Genomic DNA, 17572 nt, shown 5'->3' with positions numbered 1-17572 from the left:
TCCTGATTTACTGCCTTTGGCAATCCTACATCTCGGAGGCATGACATATCCTGACGAAGAAACTGCCTTTCAGTGTCTGGTGCCACTCTGTCTATTGCTGTGTGTGCTTGCAACAGGACACACTTTGACTTTGAAACTTTAAAATGTCTTCACTACCAGGTCTTTAAATATTACACTCCACTCCCAATCAATGCTCTTTTCATTTGAATGCACATTTAATTATCTGGAGAAGTACACTCAGCTTTTAACATTTAAGTACTTTATACCTGCTTTTGGAGCTGCGCTCATTGCAACAATCCACGATTTTGAAGGCTTTTCACATCTGTCAGTGCCCATGTCAGTTCTTGAAGTTAGCAGTATAACAAGGAACCAGAGTAATCATTTTGTGTGTGTGTGTGTTGTGTTGGTGACCTGTTTTACATGTGTGTTTCGTAATCATGGTCTTATGGGGGAATAAAAGCTTTCTAAGCTTTCAGGGGATATTCGGTTTGGGTTGGCAGTTGATTGAGATTGGAGATTGACAGCAAGGATGACTTTGCCACACCATATCCACTTCTCTTAATATCTCCATGGCATCCCCCCATGTTTTCCCATAACCATAACTTAACATTTGATGAACAATGGCTTTTCATACAGGATGCATAGGGGGTCACCTTAGGTATCATGTAGGAGTCATCTGTCTGAATACAAAGATAATGATTGAGTGGGATATTCCACGTCAGTCACTGGTTTATCGGGTGAGGTTCAGATTGTATTACACTTCCCAGTAAACACAACAATCGGATTGATTGTTGTGTTTACTGGGAAGTGTAATTTATGGCTTTTTTGGGTGTAGCTCTAACCGTTAGGCTCCCAAAGGATATATAAAACTAACTGAACGAATTAAAACTGCCTACGGCCTCAAAGAAGACTTTGAGTTACTTATATAGACACATACAAGCAGACCACACAGACACAGAAACTTCCCCAAAGGCCAAACAACCATGGTCTAAACTCGTCCTGCACCGTCCCCTGAGGCACCTGACCATTCACCCGTCTTTTTGTTTTTACACAAGAATGAATCAGTTAAAGTGACTCAGTATCACCCACGAGAGCCTGATGTCACGTGTCACGTTTCTTCCTCCAGCAGCTCACACACATGATATGGGCTGCTGGAATATTCCGCTATGATTACTGCTTAGTGACAACACATCAACCGTCCTCATGGTCTTCACTTTGCAACAGTACTCAACTCTCTTGTTTCTCAATTGTGGGTATCCGCTGCTTTTCTTTTTCTTATGTTATAGTAAATTGAATTTCTTTGGGTTGTGGAGTGTTGGTGGGACAAAAAAATAATAATTTGAAGACTTCATCTCAACAGTGAACAGATGAATCGAGAAAATCATCTACAGACTAATCAATGAGGAAAGTGATCGTTTGCACCAACCAACTCATTTCACTATGATTGGGTTGAGTTTTATAAGCTGCATGTAATAAACTCATAGTTTTCCTCATGATATTGTTATCTTCCAAGGCATTATGTTGAAGGCTTTGTAAGATTTTTTAAAACTCATATACTCTAAAACAAACAAATATGGATCTAGGACAAAAAATACAATTATAATTACTTACAGTCTTATACTGTGAACAGCAGTATGTGCAGAGGTGGTTTTGTTGACAATCTGTCTCCATCACTCCTCTCTTGTCTCCCTGTTGTTTTTCCTTTACCTGGACCTCCTTTTTTATTTGGCCGAATCTACTGTATCATACCTCTCATATTGAGGATGGCCATTAATAACCCAGTTTAATTATTTGTCTAATTCTCCAAATCTTTGATCCCCTTTCTGCTGCTCAGTTAGGAGAAGAAACTGTTCCTTCTCTCCGGTACAGAGGGTCAGTACTGATCTGTGTGCCTGCAACAAAGGTGGTCCTCTCAAAGAAGCTTCAGTCACTGCACAGCTTCATTTTGTTTCCCTGTGTATGCACCTCTCTGTCTACTGTCCTTTTTTCAAACTCCTGTTCTTTTTCTGTCCCTCAACACACACTTTCTAAAAAATTGGTCTCAACAAGAATCTTGGATTTGAGTTCTGTAATCAAAGGATTAGTCTTCTAACCACTATGGCTTTCTGTTGCAGCAGGATTGGGAGGGTGTGAAATATGAATAGGGGTGATTAGTTTGTTGGCGGGCTGAACCCAAAATGATCAGTGTTGAGTAGCGTGCAGCCAGTAGCCATCTGATGCCCTGCTATGCTGAAAAGTCCCCTGAGTGTCAGCAGACCCAGAGGGCTGAGCACATGGGCTCGGGCAGGGAGATTATGTCTCCTTGAGACTTGCCCAGTTTCTCCACTCTCACGACTCTCTTATCAGGGAAGGGCACTTCAACTGTCGTATAGGAGAATAGAAAGCAATTAGGCAAGACAAATAGGACATTGACTAGACCACTGTGTGTTCTGTAGCGATGCTGCTTTTCCCTTCTTTTAGCACAATGCCTGCTTTCTCAAATGTAAGCAATATGCATATTCTTCAAGGCAACAAATTCTGTGCATTTAGCATATCAAGACAGCTTTTGACAGTTTGTGTGTGTGTGTGTGTGTGTGTGTGTGTGTGTGTGTGTGTGTGTATACGTTTCAGGCTTGTGGAGACAGGGAGCGGCAGTGTTCAGAGCTTGTCCCTCTCTGACAGTCACCTGGCGGAGCTGGATGGAGACACCCTGCGTTTATTTGGACTCGGAGCCCTGGAGGCCCTGGAGAGGGGCTGGGGAGTTCAGACTGCTGGTGCTGTCACTGTAATAACCTTCCGCTACATCAACTTTGACGCCATTTTACCAGCACTGCCGCGAATAAGGGTCAAGTTCCCAAATCTATCGGTGAGGGCACTAGCCACATACCATAATGAGCCATGGGATAACATTTTTATCCAAAGCACCGCACAGTTTATTGAAAGCATACAACATATGTTTTAAATCGTTTACTCCAAGGGGAATACAACTCCTAACCCTGTTAATCTTTGCCATGATCAACTCAGTGAATTACAGTCATGAACAACTATACAGTAGCTATACAGTTTGACCGCTCTGAAACCTACTTGTTTCTTTTTTCTGCAGCACCTGATCTTCTTGGAAACCAACATCAGCCGTCTGCCCCAGCTGGCGGCCCTGGCTCAGGTGAGGCGCCTGGACCAGCTGACCATCCACCCAGAGGGCAACCCAGTGGTCAGCCTGGCTCTCTGGCGCTCTTTCGCCATCTACCGCCTCCACCACTTCAACCTGCAGAGGATCAATGGCCAGGAGGTGAGGAACAGCTTGGCTTTTAATGCAGCCCTCGTGCTGTATAAAGGTGGCGTTCCCCGCCGCCTTTGTAAGACACAAATATAATGACCAAAAATACATTTCACTATAAGGCATTAATGTATTATGTATTATTTGTTGTGTATGAGGAAATCGAATTGAGTTTAATCCATTTTAGAAGGAAAATATTGAAAATGAGCTAATTTGATTAAGGAATAGTTTGATTTTTTGGGAGCGACGCTTTGCCTTCTGCCTGAAAGTTAGATGAGAAGATTGATACCATGCGCTAGTCTGTCCATTAAATGTAAGGCTACTTCTAACACCTGGGTAGCTTAGCTTTGGACAAAGACTGGAAACAGCTAGCTGGATGTCTAAGGATCACTAATACGTTATAGCTTGTTTGTTGAATCCATACAAAATGTCAAACTCTTTTCTTCTAACTCCCCATCAGAAAGCAAATTGGCCTCAAGGCATGGGCCCATGTCTCCTGGAATGATCTACCTGAGGATTTTGCCTCTAAATTAGAACTAGAACCAGAACTTTTTGGTAGATGATAGACTTGATTTAATAGATGACTTACATTAGTTTATACCTGTCGTTTTTTCTTGTTCCTTACGTTGTTTACATTGTGTCAGCTGTCGATTTTATGTCTTCTCCCAACTCAGATAAAACAGTACAGGGTTGCGCTTTCATGCTCAGGCTATAACTTTAAAAAAATGTTATCAACCCATGACAAAGCTGTACTTTTGTGCTTTCAGAGTGTAGATACACACATGAAATTGCCAGCCAGTCAAGCATCTTCTGTTGTATGTGTAAGTTCTTGTTTGTGTGTCTGCCTCAGGTGACCATGAATGATGTGATCGCTGCAGAGCGTGTGTTTGGGACTCTGGGTCACATAGCAGCCACCGAAACTCCACGTTGCCGGCTCCTCCTGCTGCTAGAGGAGTCCAGGTGAGAACTTGATCTCAGACACCAAACCACAACATAACATTAACTATAATCTAATGACAGGTGTGTGTGCTGGACTGTGGATGTTGTTCCTTTTAGATATGTCAAGAATGTGCGGATTCTTAAATGTGTATATGTTTGAGTTACGGCTTACAGCTTGTGAGTGTGTAGGCTACTATACATGTATGTGCATGCCTGTGTGTAGCGTTTTGTGTGTATACATTTGTGTGTGTGTGTGTGTGTGTGTTCACATTTGTGTGAGACAGCGAGACAGAGCCTGGCACCAAGGAGCCAGGGGAATTAGACTATGTGTCTCAGGGTAAGGGTGGGTACTTGGCACTTCGACACAAACATTCCTCTCTCTCCCCAGCCAAAAGCTCTTGAGGTCTGTCACTCTTGGTTAATGAAAAACATCCTCGCAAAGCAAAGATCTTCTGAATTTGTCACGCACAAGAATACTTTTTTAATGGTTTTTATTATCTGGTTGGTTAAGGGCAGACTAAATTGTGAAAGGTCAAAAGCAAAGCTGCACACATGATTACTCTTCCTCCAAAGATTATGTTTAGGGAAACTGCTCCGGTAGAGTTATTCAGTTAGAAGACAGTCACAGTAATGTGCAGATGTAAAATATAATTTTGGTGGTGCGGAAAAAAGAAAAGGCATGTTCAATGAAATATAAACAGAATTTCTAAAACTTCCTGTTGAGCGGTATAGCAGTAAGCCTCAGTGTCCTCACTTGCCCTTTCTGAATGATGTTGAAAATGAACTAGTAAACTTCAGGACAACTGGCTCTTGGCTGCAACTTCCCCTGATTCATACACTGTTATGGATAGATAATACACAACAGCCCAAGGCCGAAGATTATTTTTGCATCCGTACTGAAATCTTAATCACTGTTATCTGCATTACCCCTTCAGTCAATATATCCATTTGTTACAGTAAATGCTATTAGATTTGACCTCTTATCTATGGAAACCTTCCTATAAAACGTATTTTCTGGATGAAAAATACTGGAAGAAGGAAACGAGATAACCATTATAACGTCTGCTGAAAACACAATGAATGGTGTTTATGTTTCATGTTCCCGCAAAGCTCCTGTGCTGCTCAGTGGGTTTAACTCGAATCGCTGGTGTCATGGTTCCTGCAGAGGTCCGTGTGTGGGGGAAGGCCCTAACATTCACAGGGTCTGAGGATCCATTCCCACTAGGATCCTACTACTGCAAGATGCTTATGGAATTCATGATCTCATTACACTAAATTCTTTCAAATATCAATTTAGTAGACTAGACTGTGTCTTGCAGCATAATGAACACTAACTGTGTTGCCCTAATGCTGTAAACCCCACACACGTGGAACTCCAAGTAGGATAACATATATCAAAAACTACTATTTGACCCAGATGTGATACTTATATTTATGTTGCATGTCATCCTTGGACACAGGCTCCTGTAAAACGGATCATTTAGCCAGGTTTTGCATGACAAATTGTTTGAAGGACAAAAATGTATGGCACCACTTTGCTATTTGCAGTCATCACTTCCTTGCTAATGTTGCTGAGCTAATGCTAGCTTGCTAATGTCTCAGTTCCATGCAAAATGTTTGCTTCTGGATGTTGCCTTCCTTTGAATCAAGGTGGTAATCTCCACAATTGGCAGACGAAAGATTGCTACTGCCAAACAAAGAGAAATATGGATTTTATTTTTATGAAGGGCAGTAATATCCTCTCTTGTCCCCTTGTTTCTCCTGCCTTCCCTCTAGCAAGGGTATATACAAATACTTGCCACCAGCATGACACATTTTTCCTACAGTTGATCCCAACATGAGGTCCCACAGGTAGCTTGCTGTAGTTTGTGATTCTTCTGCTTTCATTGGTTGTTTATTTATAATGCTGCACCATGCACACGCTGTAGTAAAAAAAAAGAAAAGCATTATTTTATTAGAAACAGTTTGTCAGGACAACACAGTTGATCCCTTGACCTCGCCCCCTTGTTGAGAGCGAGGGAAGGATGACATCAAGAGATGCTCTTGTTGCATAAAAACCTTGTATCTTACAAAACACAACTACATTGCACAGTACCTTTAAATAGATTTGATTTGCTCTGTATTTGTAAAAGCAGCTAAAGTATCCTGTTAACCTTGGGCTCAAACCCAAAATAGAAAAACGAACTCATTCATCACTCATTGGATATTATTTGCACATGAACCATTTGACTGAGTTAGACTTTGTTACAATCCGATCATAACTGCTGTTCTCTCAAGGGATGTTTACACTCAATTACACTCTATTGACAAAGTAGTTTGATGGATACACTCACTTTTTCTGATGCCACATGATTCTCACTGACAGTAACATGTACACACACACACACACACACACACACAGGTCTACCCTCCTTATGCTTGTTTTACCTTATTATTCAGTGTGATATGAGACTAACACACACTAATGCGTTTTGGCATACACAGACAGACACACACACACACACACACACACACACACACACACACACACACACACACACACACACACACAACTATCTTATCCTATTCCTATATATGGAATGTTTGCCTCCAGCCTCCTCTGAAGAGACTATTTCAGCATCCTGGCACTGGCCTGTGGAACATGTTGGTGCAGTAGTGTATCACAAGAGATTCTGTCCTGTTAGACAGAAACATTTGATGTAGTTTACATCACTTTGAAAGTCCTCTACTGCTTTTATATACATGTGCACATCCTGCTGCTGAGTGATAAGAGTGAAATTAAAGCACATTAGACATTTATGGAAATGTAATCAATTGTAAAATTATGAACATTTCATTTAATGACAGTGTGATTGCCGCCATCTCATGAATGGAGGTGTTTTCCCAAACAATTTACTGCTGGTCGATCCCCTATGCTGTATCTGCTGTCAGTTCAGTCATTTGTTTTATTTAAAAAAACTTTCACAGTACTAAGGTGAGAGTGTTTGATGGACACAAGAACACAACTTTTATTATCTTGGTGTCACTCATTTTCTGCCACTGTTTCTCCCCAGGTATGTGTGTGTGTGTGTGTGTGTCTAACTCTTCTGTCTTCACCCTGAAGGAAGCGTCAGCTGCAATTCCTATTGGAGGGGCGTGGCCGACGGGCAGGTCTGAGTCCGGAGGAGCTGCGAGACAACGGGAAGCTCCTGGGAGAAGGCCTGAGCAGAGCACTGTTCAACTACCCAAGCAGACACTGCAACGCAGAGAGCCCCGAGGTCCGTTCTGTTCTATCTTTGTTAACTACGGCCATGCGCTTTTTGAGAAACTGCAACAACTCTTGAAAGTGACTGAAAAGTTGCATCCCACCCCAACCCATTTGTCTACCAAGCTGTTGAGCTGTAGAGTGACAAAGCTAACCCCCATTATATGTCAGCCTGTACGGCTCTTTAGGATTCGATGTTGCATTCCTTTTTGCAGTAAGTACTTCCATGTAAAAGGCATCAGGGTATGCTATCATAAATCTAGCACACTATCAGGCAGGAATCAACACTCACCATCTACCCTGTATAATTGGTGTGTGAGTGTGTGCATGTTATCATGTGGGCACCTGCCATCACAGATGTTTCGCTGAATGCATTTCAACACATCTGTTTTCACTTTCTATGCTATTGTGTTGTGGTTCCTAGTTATAAAACAATGCCATGCTCCCAGTCCCAAACATAACTCCAATAACTACAATAGATAAATAGGATTTGGGATAACAGCCCACTCAGCAGTTGAGAAGGTTAATTATATCAACAAACAATACCAAGAATGTAACGCAGTATATCGCTGCATTTTAGCTACTAAAATGACCTCTAATGTTTTTTTCTCGCAGAAAGCCGGCAGTAACACTAATGCAGTCGCAGTACAATTTCATTAGGGCTTCAGCTAACCTCCCTTCACATTTGAGATTGCGTTTGTGCAGATCAGGCACTACAGCACAGTATTAGTGCTTGTTTGCTTTGCTCTTGATTTTCTGCCTCCTGTCCAGATCACCTCTTTCACTTTGATAACCTGCTTCCACCAAGAAGTGGATGTACATTTTTCATCTGGTACAGAGTTGAAACTACAACCTTTTAATTCAGTTAATTAATTGATTAGGCTGGCTTTATTTTACCTTTTTAATCTAATCCTATAATAAAACCAATACCAGCTATGAATTTATGATACTGACTGGTAGTGTCTGTGGAGCCAAAGCCTGATACAGCCGATACTTCTGTGGCATAATGTTGCTCGTTTACTGTCGTGAACATGTAAGGGTCATACTGTTGTATCAGGAACACATGTTCTGTCATTGCCACGAAGAAGGGAAATTACGTTTATCCATGAAAAAGACAAAAAAATGTACTTCAGGGCTGGAGGTGTTCGCAACTGCAAGATGAGCATGTAATCAGAAAACCTTTTTTACTGATAAGGTTTATTTATCTCAAGTCATCAAAAGTAAAGCAGTTCAATGATGTTGTTTCTCATCTCTAAGACAGTGGTCCCCAACCACTATAGCTTGTGACCCCTTAAAACGATGCAATGTCTGCTAGAGACCCCTCTTCACAGGTTGCATTTAGGTACTGGTTGTCACTAGTTGAACCTAAGAGTGGCTTCCTTGTTTTACTGAATACTTATTAAATGTAAAATTATCTAGTCATTACTATCAAAGCAAAGATTACAGGAAAGTCTGAAAAATTAAATATAATTTGATGTAGCAAATACATGTTTCTCTGCTGTCCTATCTTATCCGTGTGACCCCTCAGATTTGTCTTGAGACCCTTTGTGGGGGTCCTGACCCCCAGGTTGGGAACCACTGACATAACTTTCTATCATCACACATGGACAGTAATTTCAGAAACCGACATCATCTGACCCCCAAAGACCTTGACCGTGCAAGCTTTGCTTTTTCCCACGTGATTCTCCTGCCTCTGCACCTCACCTTAACGTACTTCTAACAACTGAATCAACATGAATGAGATTCTCTTCTTTTCCTCACAGGAGGGCACAGTGGAGTCATCGGAGCGTGCTGCCATGGTGGAGCAGTACCTCCAGGAGTTGGTCCGAAGGGCGTCAGACACCAATCTGAAGGGCGAGGCTCTACACAAGCTGTGGCCCTCCATGTTTGCAGAGATGGTGAGGGACTGTGTGTTGGAGATGAGGGACCGAGCGGCCTTCCGCCAAGCCAGCCTTGCAAAGCTCTCCGAGACCAAGTGAAGAGGACCAAAGGTTCCGCACACGCACGCACACATGAGGACAAAGCTCGCCCGGGCGCCTCCAGGGCTTCATCTCAAATTCCATCTATAACACATCATCACTTAGTGACTTACCACTATCAGTTATTGAAATCTTTGGAAACCGAAGGGTGTATTTCCCTAGTGAGTGGGAAGCGCTTTCTGTAGACTGTTTTAAAGATGTCTGAAGAAATGATCATGACAAAGGCATCTTTGTTGAATGTAGATTTTCACTGTTTGATTCTGCAGTGCTCCAAGCTGTAACATACTTGAAGAACGTTAAAGGGACTTATTGACTCCCGGTGCATTGTGGTCCCTACGGAGCATCCTCTGCACTTTAAAAGCCTTCTGAATGACCCCTCTTCACCATTACTGTCATCAGCTGAAAATGGCTGGTGTCTCTTTTTGTCGAGACTAGGATGATTTTTCTGTGTCTTAAATCTTGTTTCATGCACCGCTCTTTCACTTTCTCCTGCCTGACGTAAAAAGAAGGGCACGAACAAGGACAAGGACTTTTCTTTGTTTACCACTGATTTTCTGTATTGTACTTAGTATTAAAAGATTCTGTTTTAACACTCAGTTTGTGTATATGGTTTGTATGATTGTTTTTCCTAGAAATCTGTCTGCAGGAGTGAAGAAGTCATGTCTTCAGGCATCAGATCGGCTCAGATCACTTGTTTTGTTAGGCACACAAGTCCACCTCTAAAGTACGTTAATGCTTCTGGTTCCTCTTTTAGGCAGTTTACACTTGCATTATCAACACCTCATAGACCATTGAAGGGACCATGAAGGGTCCTCGGGGTAGTGTGAACTCAGACTGGAATGTCCCTGAAGGCGTAGACGCTTCACCAGTTTCTCACCACCTGTTCCTGCTCCCCACACTCAAACCATCCCACAAAGAATATTTTAACCCTTTCTTAATGAGGCATGTTGGCAGTGAACGCAGCACCGACATGGAGGAGTAACTGCGGGGGGGACGGAGCTGACAGGCACTGCTGTCCAGTGTCATCCGCTCCACTGGAGATCAGTGCCTTGCTCACGGGTGTTTGACTTTTGAAGTTTCCTAATACTACTATTTTGGCGGTAAGTTTATAAATAATAATGTACTATACAAGTATACAAGTAGTATTTATACAAGGTGTGCAGCAATAGACTTAAACTTACTATTATGAATTATTTTCTGACCTATTGCCAGCTGTAAGTAACTCCTCCATTTCTGTTATCTCTTGTATGAAGTCTCAGTCCACACTACTTCTACTACTTCTAAAATCAATCGTTTTAGTTATCGTGTTCATGAAAATGAACAACTTTTTTAAATCTAAGCTCTTAACTGAACTGTTGGGTCAAAGACAAAAGTGACATGTGATAAATCAAAGCAATTAGGGCAAATATTCTTATAAGTGTATATAAGTAAATCCATGTTTGTAGGATCTGCTTTTTCTGTGTGCCTTGTGTGCCGATGTTTCAGTACGTATTACCTACATTTCCCAGAATACTTTTTGATAACCCCCAGAGGACGATGTTTTAGAGTTGTACCTGTTCAACAAGTAACGTTGTCTTAAGACAACAGAGGAGTAAGGTTAGAGTAAAAGAAAAAAGAGTGAGTGAAGCAGCATTATTGCACTAATATAGACCGACCAAATCACCACTGTCATGTAATATTATCTTCACAATTGGCGTTCGGGTGAATGAGGAGCAATAAACCTAAGTGCTGGTTTGGAGGCTGCAGTGTTGATGTTCTCGACCCTCTGATAGACTTTTGTCTAGTCTGGAGACGTGGCTGCCAGTTCGTTCCACCTCACAGGACCAACTATTAGTTTCTCCTGGAATGAACCCAGTGCACTGTTTATTGTGAGACATGCACTGCAAAAAAAGAAGCATCTGAAACTGTAACTTCAATTTCTTTGGAGGTTTAAAATCACATTTTTACTTAAAGCCACATAATTTACACTAATAACACAAATGAGCATTATATTTTGCTTAATTTATTTTATTTATATATTTTTTTCAGTGTAGCACTTGTCCAGTAGCAAGTCAATGCATATTTTTATCCCAGTGACAGTGACAGTGACTCCCCTCTCCAAATCTCGTCTGGAGAGGTCTTCAATGGGTCAACCGGAACGGTGGTTCATTAACAATGCTTTAATTGGAGGCTTGTTTGCATCTGAAGGGTTTGGAAACATTGAGGTTAAAATCAAATTCCTGGGCGGCATCACCATCTACACACCAGTGAGGATGGTCAGTGGGGGCAACAACAGCACCAGCTCCCCTGCAGATACATGCATACATACTGTACATATAGAGTATACACTTCCATACGGTGCAGCAGCACATGGATGGATTTGTAGGTGGACTTATATTTGTAGACATGTTGACACACTGATAGATTTCACAGTATTTACAGATTATCTTTAGCTACATAATGAAGCCATTGTCAAGCCAGCATGTTTACAGACAATGGCTGTACTGAGCTGCATACTGTATGTCACATAGTGTGGTGTAAACCACTGAACCATGCATGGCTCTGTTTTGTTCTGTGAAATTAAACAAACAGGCTCAAGAGAGTGTACAAAACTTTGGGACCACCCTCATATATTAAGAGGCTTTAGTACCAACCATGTCCAATATTTCATTACGCTTAAAAGTCTTTTAGGTTATCCAATTTAGTTTAGTTGTTTTTGGACACTTAGTTGTGGCTGAGTCCAGGCATGCTTCCCTTTACTGGATGGTCATGCCCAGTAGCAGATTATAAACCACTACATAGACCACTATAAATGTCCCTCAATCTCTTTGGCAGTTTTTCTACCTTTGAGAAAACAACACAGCTGTTCTGAGCTGAATACAAAGAAAATGTTTGACTTCTGTCCACCAGAATGCTTCAAGGAATTGGTTTCCTCAGTGCACTCAAGAGTCCTATTCTGGATCATTGACTGAAGTGATCAGTAACCCACAACATCAGCCATCATAGGCATCAAGTGGAAAGTGTGAGGAGTGTCGTCATCAACTCCACAAATGGCCTTTTCTTCTGCATAGTATCTGCATGGCAAGATACCACATGGGGTGAGTGGGAATGTATTTATGTTTGTGATTGGGATAAACTTCTTTAATCTGCTATATCCACTGTACTACACTGTGAAGTTTATTTGTTGGGTTGCTGCTGACTCCACTTCTGCTTTACAATGTTAATGTTGAAAAGCCTGTTCAATCAAAAGTAACACCATGCAAACTGCTGAAGTGAATGCTACACAGAAAAGAGAAATAAGTTCGCTGGCCTCTCTCTGTCAGAGCAGACAGGCTGGTAAACATGGCCACACTGAATGCAGTGACCTGATGTCACATTCAGGATTTCTGTTTTTTTTTTTTAAATGCTTAAGAGTCACCTATATGTCTATTTTGTGTCCATCAACAGAGTTGCCAGGTGCTGCTTTATTCATTTCAGCCGGTAAACGAGATCATTTACCTGCCTGTGGCTCCAGTATGAACATTTCAGAGCGAGAGAGATGAGTGAGAACTGGCGCGATCTCTCTCTCTCTCTCTCTCTTTCTTCCTCACACAAACACATCCAAGCGCGCCACTCACGGACCGGGAAAAGGAGGACACACACACACACACCTACATATTTTACATGACACGCACAAAGACAGAGTGGCTGTTGCGGCAGGGGGCGCAGCAGAGGTTGTTTTCTGTCCGCCGTGTCGGTTTCCAGCTTTCTGTCATTCTGCGTCTGTGTGCGTTAAAGCAAAAACCTCCGGAATCACCATCATGACCCAGGTCCGGAGTTTCTGCTGCGCCAGGGTTTGATCCACAACTCTGGCTACGGATTTTTCTGATTTACATGGCTTAGCACGAAGTCTCTGGAGGGAAATCCTGCATCTCCACCTGGATTAATGTGTCGACCATGAGGATACCTGCGCTGGGGAATGGATCTGTGAACGCGCTGCAGCGTCGGACTGGATAGAAAGTACAGTGGCCATCCGTACCCTCATCAGAAACCTACAGGTGTGTGTGCTGTTAATGTTTATTACTTCTTTCTAATAACATCTGAATAATTGACTTTTTCTCCATTCCCTATAATCATTGTGCGAAGTAGATCTGAGTTATGGGGTCTGGGTTGGGGGGGTCAAAGTCCTTCCCTAGCTGGACCTCAGACCTGCTGTCTAACGGGGTGGCAGTTTTTCAGCAGGGGGGCTCCCTCATTAGGAGCCAGAGGTCAGGGGGTCAACTCACATGGTCAAGTGGCTAGAAGTCACTTCACTTTTCCCTGAGTCAGCATCTTGAGGGGCTGTCAGTCATGTATCATATATCAGTGAAGTCACGTCATTTACATTTTGATACTGTTCACTATTTGTTGTTCTGGGAAGTTAAGTCAGACTAAACAGATGAGTGAACTCTGTAGATGGATAGTGATCAGACCCTCCAGTCCCTCTGCACTGCTCCACACAGACAGCATTTGTGTTGAAAATGTCAGCACCACTCAGGTGCATACTAATGGAAACTTCTCTACTTTCACTTCAAGTGTCTAACTTAAAGAATCCAGGAGCTATGCAGGGAGCCTGTGTCTGGATCGTCAGGTAATGTCAGAGTGATTGTTTCTATTATTACTTATTTCTTTCAGAGTTGTTGTATTCATCAACGTCTGTTTTTACTTTTTATGTCTTATCTCATTCTCTGACTTGTGTAAAAACTACCAGTATCACACAGCAATCACTTCTGTCTGTTTCCTGTAGAGTTTCTGTCCTCCTGCTGTTGCTTTGGTCGGACCCCCTGGACTGCCAGCACACAACAGACCACAGGAAGGTGAGCAGCAGTTGCGTGGCAGCTGGTGTTACTGGAAAAAAGACATAAATCTATGTTCTAACATGGTGTGATCTGTTTGACACCCTCATGCACATGATGGTAGACCTCCTTTGAATATTTCCAGGAGTTTTTCTTTTTGTTGTTTTATCTGTCAGTCTAATCGCATGGTTGGCACAGGCTAATGGAACATGATCGTGTCTCGTTAGCATAGCCGAAAAGCCACCCTAAGTTACAGACTTTCAATCTTGCCTCTTCTGTTCCAGTGTGTGTGGACAGTGAGAGTATTCCCAGGGGGGAACCTGACCAGGGTGCTAATCTGTTAACTTGTCATGAGAGCATGAGTGAAAAGTTCTGCTGGTTGCCGTGAAACAGAGAGGGTTTATGTCAGCTGTCAGCAAACCACCCTTGACCTCTGGAGCCATAGGAACCGCATGGAAGAAACTGGTGGATGCACCTCGTGGGTGAAGCTGACTGACAGATCAACGATCCAGTCAGGTTAGAGGGGGTCGGTGCAAGCCGGCTCCATGTGTTTCCACAGGGCGTCCAGCTGTGTGACCTACGGCTGACCCGGGACATGACAGTGGCGTAGAGTTACAAAGGCTGAAGCAGGGCAGACGAGGTGTGTGTGTGGGGGGGGGGTCTCTCTCTGAATAGCTGCGCAGGCTGATTGACAGGAGAAGAACTTCCTGCCAACTCTCCCTACTGCTTCTGTATTCTCTTTCCATCCACTAAAAGTCAAAGGCAGCTGAGCTTTTACTACGGCCATGTGTTTGCCCAGAGAGGTTGCTGTGAATGGAGACAAAGTGCTCCTTAAAGAGCAGGATTTCCACGCGGCTCCACGGATAAAGCCGGCTTGGCACAGGGCTTCTCCTGGCAGGTTGCTCAAACAGAGAGTGCAGTGATCACTGCTAATTCGGCCCTGGCAAAGTTGCACAGAGGGATAGAGTCAACAGTGAGAAATGCAGGTAGCCAATAGGGGATAGGCCACTAAAAGACACCCACTAATCAGCCAAATCAGGGCTTTATAACCGTGAACAGAGGTCTGTTTCATGGACAGTGGTGGGAGGCGGAGGGGCAGGATAGCCATGTTGATGAGATGAGGTCACTGACTTGAGCCTTTATACAAGGCCACGATCTGGGGAGATTAAAGTCTCGTTGATGGAGGCTTTCCATCAATCCTTGGCGTTCGGTTTGTGTGGCACTATCCCACTTCTTTGCACTCTGTGGTGTCACTAATCACGGTTGTTTCATCTCCATACAGGTTACTCAGAGGGCAGAGCCCCAACAGGAGTTCAGGGCAGAACTTGGAAAAATTCAGGGATCCTGGGGTGCCTGGGGGCCCTGGTCAACCTGCTCCCGGACCTGTGGAAGAGGGGTACAAGAGCAGAGCAGGCCCTGCCTGCCTGCTTATACTCCATCCCAATACCCCTCCAGAAGAGCTGGCGTTCACCCCCAGCAACCAGGCCTTGTCATTTCAGCCCTGCGGCCAACAGTGCCGCTGCACCGCGACACAGGCTGGTCCTCCAACAGCAGCAGTCGTGGAGAGCCGAGGCAGGAGAAGGAGACTCGACCTGGTGGACGCAGGTACTGTATCATCCTGCGCAGGGGGATGGAATTGGTTTTGAGCTACAAAACAAGCTGAGGTGTTGTAATCACTGTACTTGCAACTGGAATTTTCCAAGGCTGTGATTTTTTATTTATTTATTGGAAGTGTTTAGATACAGATGAATGACAAAAAGAAACACCTGAATAAATGAACGAAGAAACATAACAAATGCAGATGCTTCTTTGTTTTAGGTAGCGCTCTCCATCAACATTAAACAAGGGAAAATCTTTAGCCTTTAATCTCCAGCTGAACTCCAGAGAATCTATGACAAGGATGGTCACTCAACACCAAAGACACTTTATGTTGTTGTCCATCTGTAGCACAAGGTCCTCTGCAAATAGTGCAAAAGAGTTAATAATTATTATCTATAATATCATTTATTATAATTCGTGATTATTGATTTAACCTGTGTGTTCCATTTGAAGCACTAAAGAAATACTGTGAAATGACGTCCATTGGAAGTAATTTGACTATCATGATGGTAAATTGTCGTTATTGTAGCTCTTGTCTTTGTCGAGATCTGCAAGTCCTTTAAGAGCCTGTGCGGCTGTGCTGCATGCTGAGCAGCCTGGTCTAGAAGTGACTCTTTAGAGCCATCACCGTGGGCCATCTGACTGGCCTTCAGTGGAAAGCTTAGTCTTTTATGAACGGAGTCAAAGGCTCGGCTTGTGCTTGGCAGCTTTGTGACCTCCTTCCTGTTGTGCTTGCCTTTAAACAAATAGCACTGACAGCTGAGTAATAGGGGGGTTGTTTGAGTTGGAATCTAAGGAGCCAAATAACGACAAAAGCTCCCAGAATTCTGCTACTGGGATCTGGACGCCTCTCAAAAAGTCATAGTTTGGATGAAGGGCCATGATAGTTTCCTTTGGCTAAAACATCCCTGATAAAAGAAGATATTGATGCAAATATACTGGATGGCCTCTGTTGTACAATATCTGGTTGGTTTTAGGAGGTTAAGTAGATGATGTGTTCTATAGTTAGACAGACAATAGGTAACTAGCTAGCAGGGGGGGACATGTGTAGGTGTAGAGATGAAGTCCTTGGTTTAGTTGTGAATCTCCTCATGTTTGTGTCTTCAGGAGGGTCACTCACATCATCCCGGGGAGGTATGGCTACGGGAGGGCTCCTTATGTTGCTCCATTGCAGACAGACACAGGACAGGGCTCTGGGACGGCTCACCCCCCCAGACAGAGACGCTCTGCTGCGGGTGATGCCCACCACCCCACCACTAGAGGCCACGGCGGCCACAGGTCAAACAACCTGGACCCTTCCAACAACCCCCATCGCTACAGCAGACCCTACGTGCAGCCCATGGCTCAGCAGCCCCAAAATAACCAAGTCTGGGCCCCCCTCTACCAGCCTGGTTCCGCCAACCAGGCTGAGGTCCAGACTTCTGGATCCCAAGAGCACCAAGAGAGACCCTACAACCCCTTGCCTTCTTCCTTCTGCACAGGGGAGCCTGCTCACTACAGGATCTGCAACAGTAATGTATGCAAATCTGTACCTTATTATTCTTAGCATGTTGGCTAGGCATGGGCATTTAGTGAACAACATTATTGATTTAGCTTATTCTGATTTGTTATTGATTCCTTTACATTTATTTGTTGATAAATCAGTGGGTGGAGAAAGAGAGTATACATAGCTTTTGTAGTATTTCTTTAGTTTTATTCCATAAAACCAAATGTTAGAGCAAAAGGCAGAAGACCTTTCTGAGACCACATCTCAGTTTGTGCA

The 17572-nt window shown here is 43.3% G+C and overlaps 2 protein-coding genes across 2 annotated transcripts in view; both read left to right on the top strand.

Annotated features, from left to right (window-relative positions):
- LOC139285840 (leucine-rich repeat-containing protein 49) overlaps window positions 1-9418 on the top strand; it is a 31589-nt gene extending 22171 nt beyond the window's left edge. Inside the window, exons 14-18 of the mRNA XM_070906509.1 lie at window positions 2611-2845; window positions 3083-3268; window positions 4107-4216; window positions 7299-7452; window positions 9203-9418. Of these exons, the coding sequence (XP_070762610.1) occupies window positions 2611-2845; window positions 3083-3268; window positions 4107-4216; window positions 7299-7452; window positions 9203-9418 (901 nt within the window). The remainder of the gene's footprint in view (window positions 1-2610; window positions 2846-3082; window positions 3269-4106; window positions 4217-7298; window positions 7453-9202) is intronic.
- A 4559-nt stretch (window positions 9419-13977) lies between these two features.
- Window positions 13978-17572, top strand: part of LOC139286386 (thrombospondin type-1 domain-containing protein 4-like) — a 38212-nt gene continuing 34617 nt past the window's right edge. Inside the window, exons 1-4 of the mRNA XM_070907150.1 lie at window positions 13978-14006; window positions 14163-14232; window positions 15494-15816; window positions 16918-17326. Coding sequence (XP_070763251.1) covers window positions 13978-14006; window positions 14163-14232; window positions 15494-15816; window positions 16918-17326 — 831 coding nt within the window. The remainder of the gene's footprint in view (window positions 14007-14162; window positions 14233-15493; window positions 15817-16917; window positions 17327-17572) is intronic.

The sequence above is a fragment of the Enoplosus armatus genome, chromosome 1 (assembly GCF_043641665.1).
Source record: "Enoplosus armatus isolate fEnoArm2 chromosome 1, fEnoArm2.hap1, whole genome shotgun sequence".
NCBI classification, from domain to species: Eukaryota; Metazoa; Chordata; class Actinopteri; order Centrarchiformes; family Enoplosidae; genus Enoplosus; species Enoplosus armatus.
The sequence above is the reverse complement of the archived record's forward strand: the minus strand, read 5'-3'. Positions and strand labels throughout refer to the sequence as shown.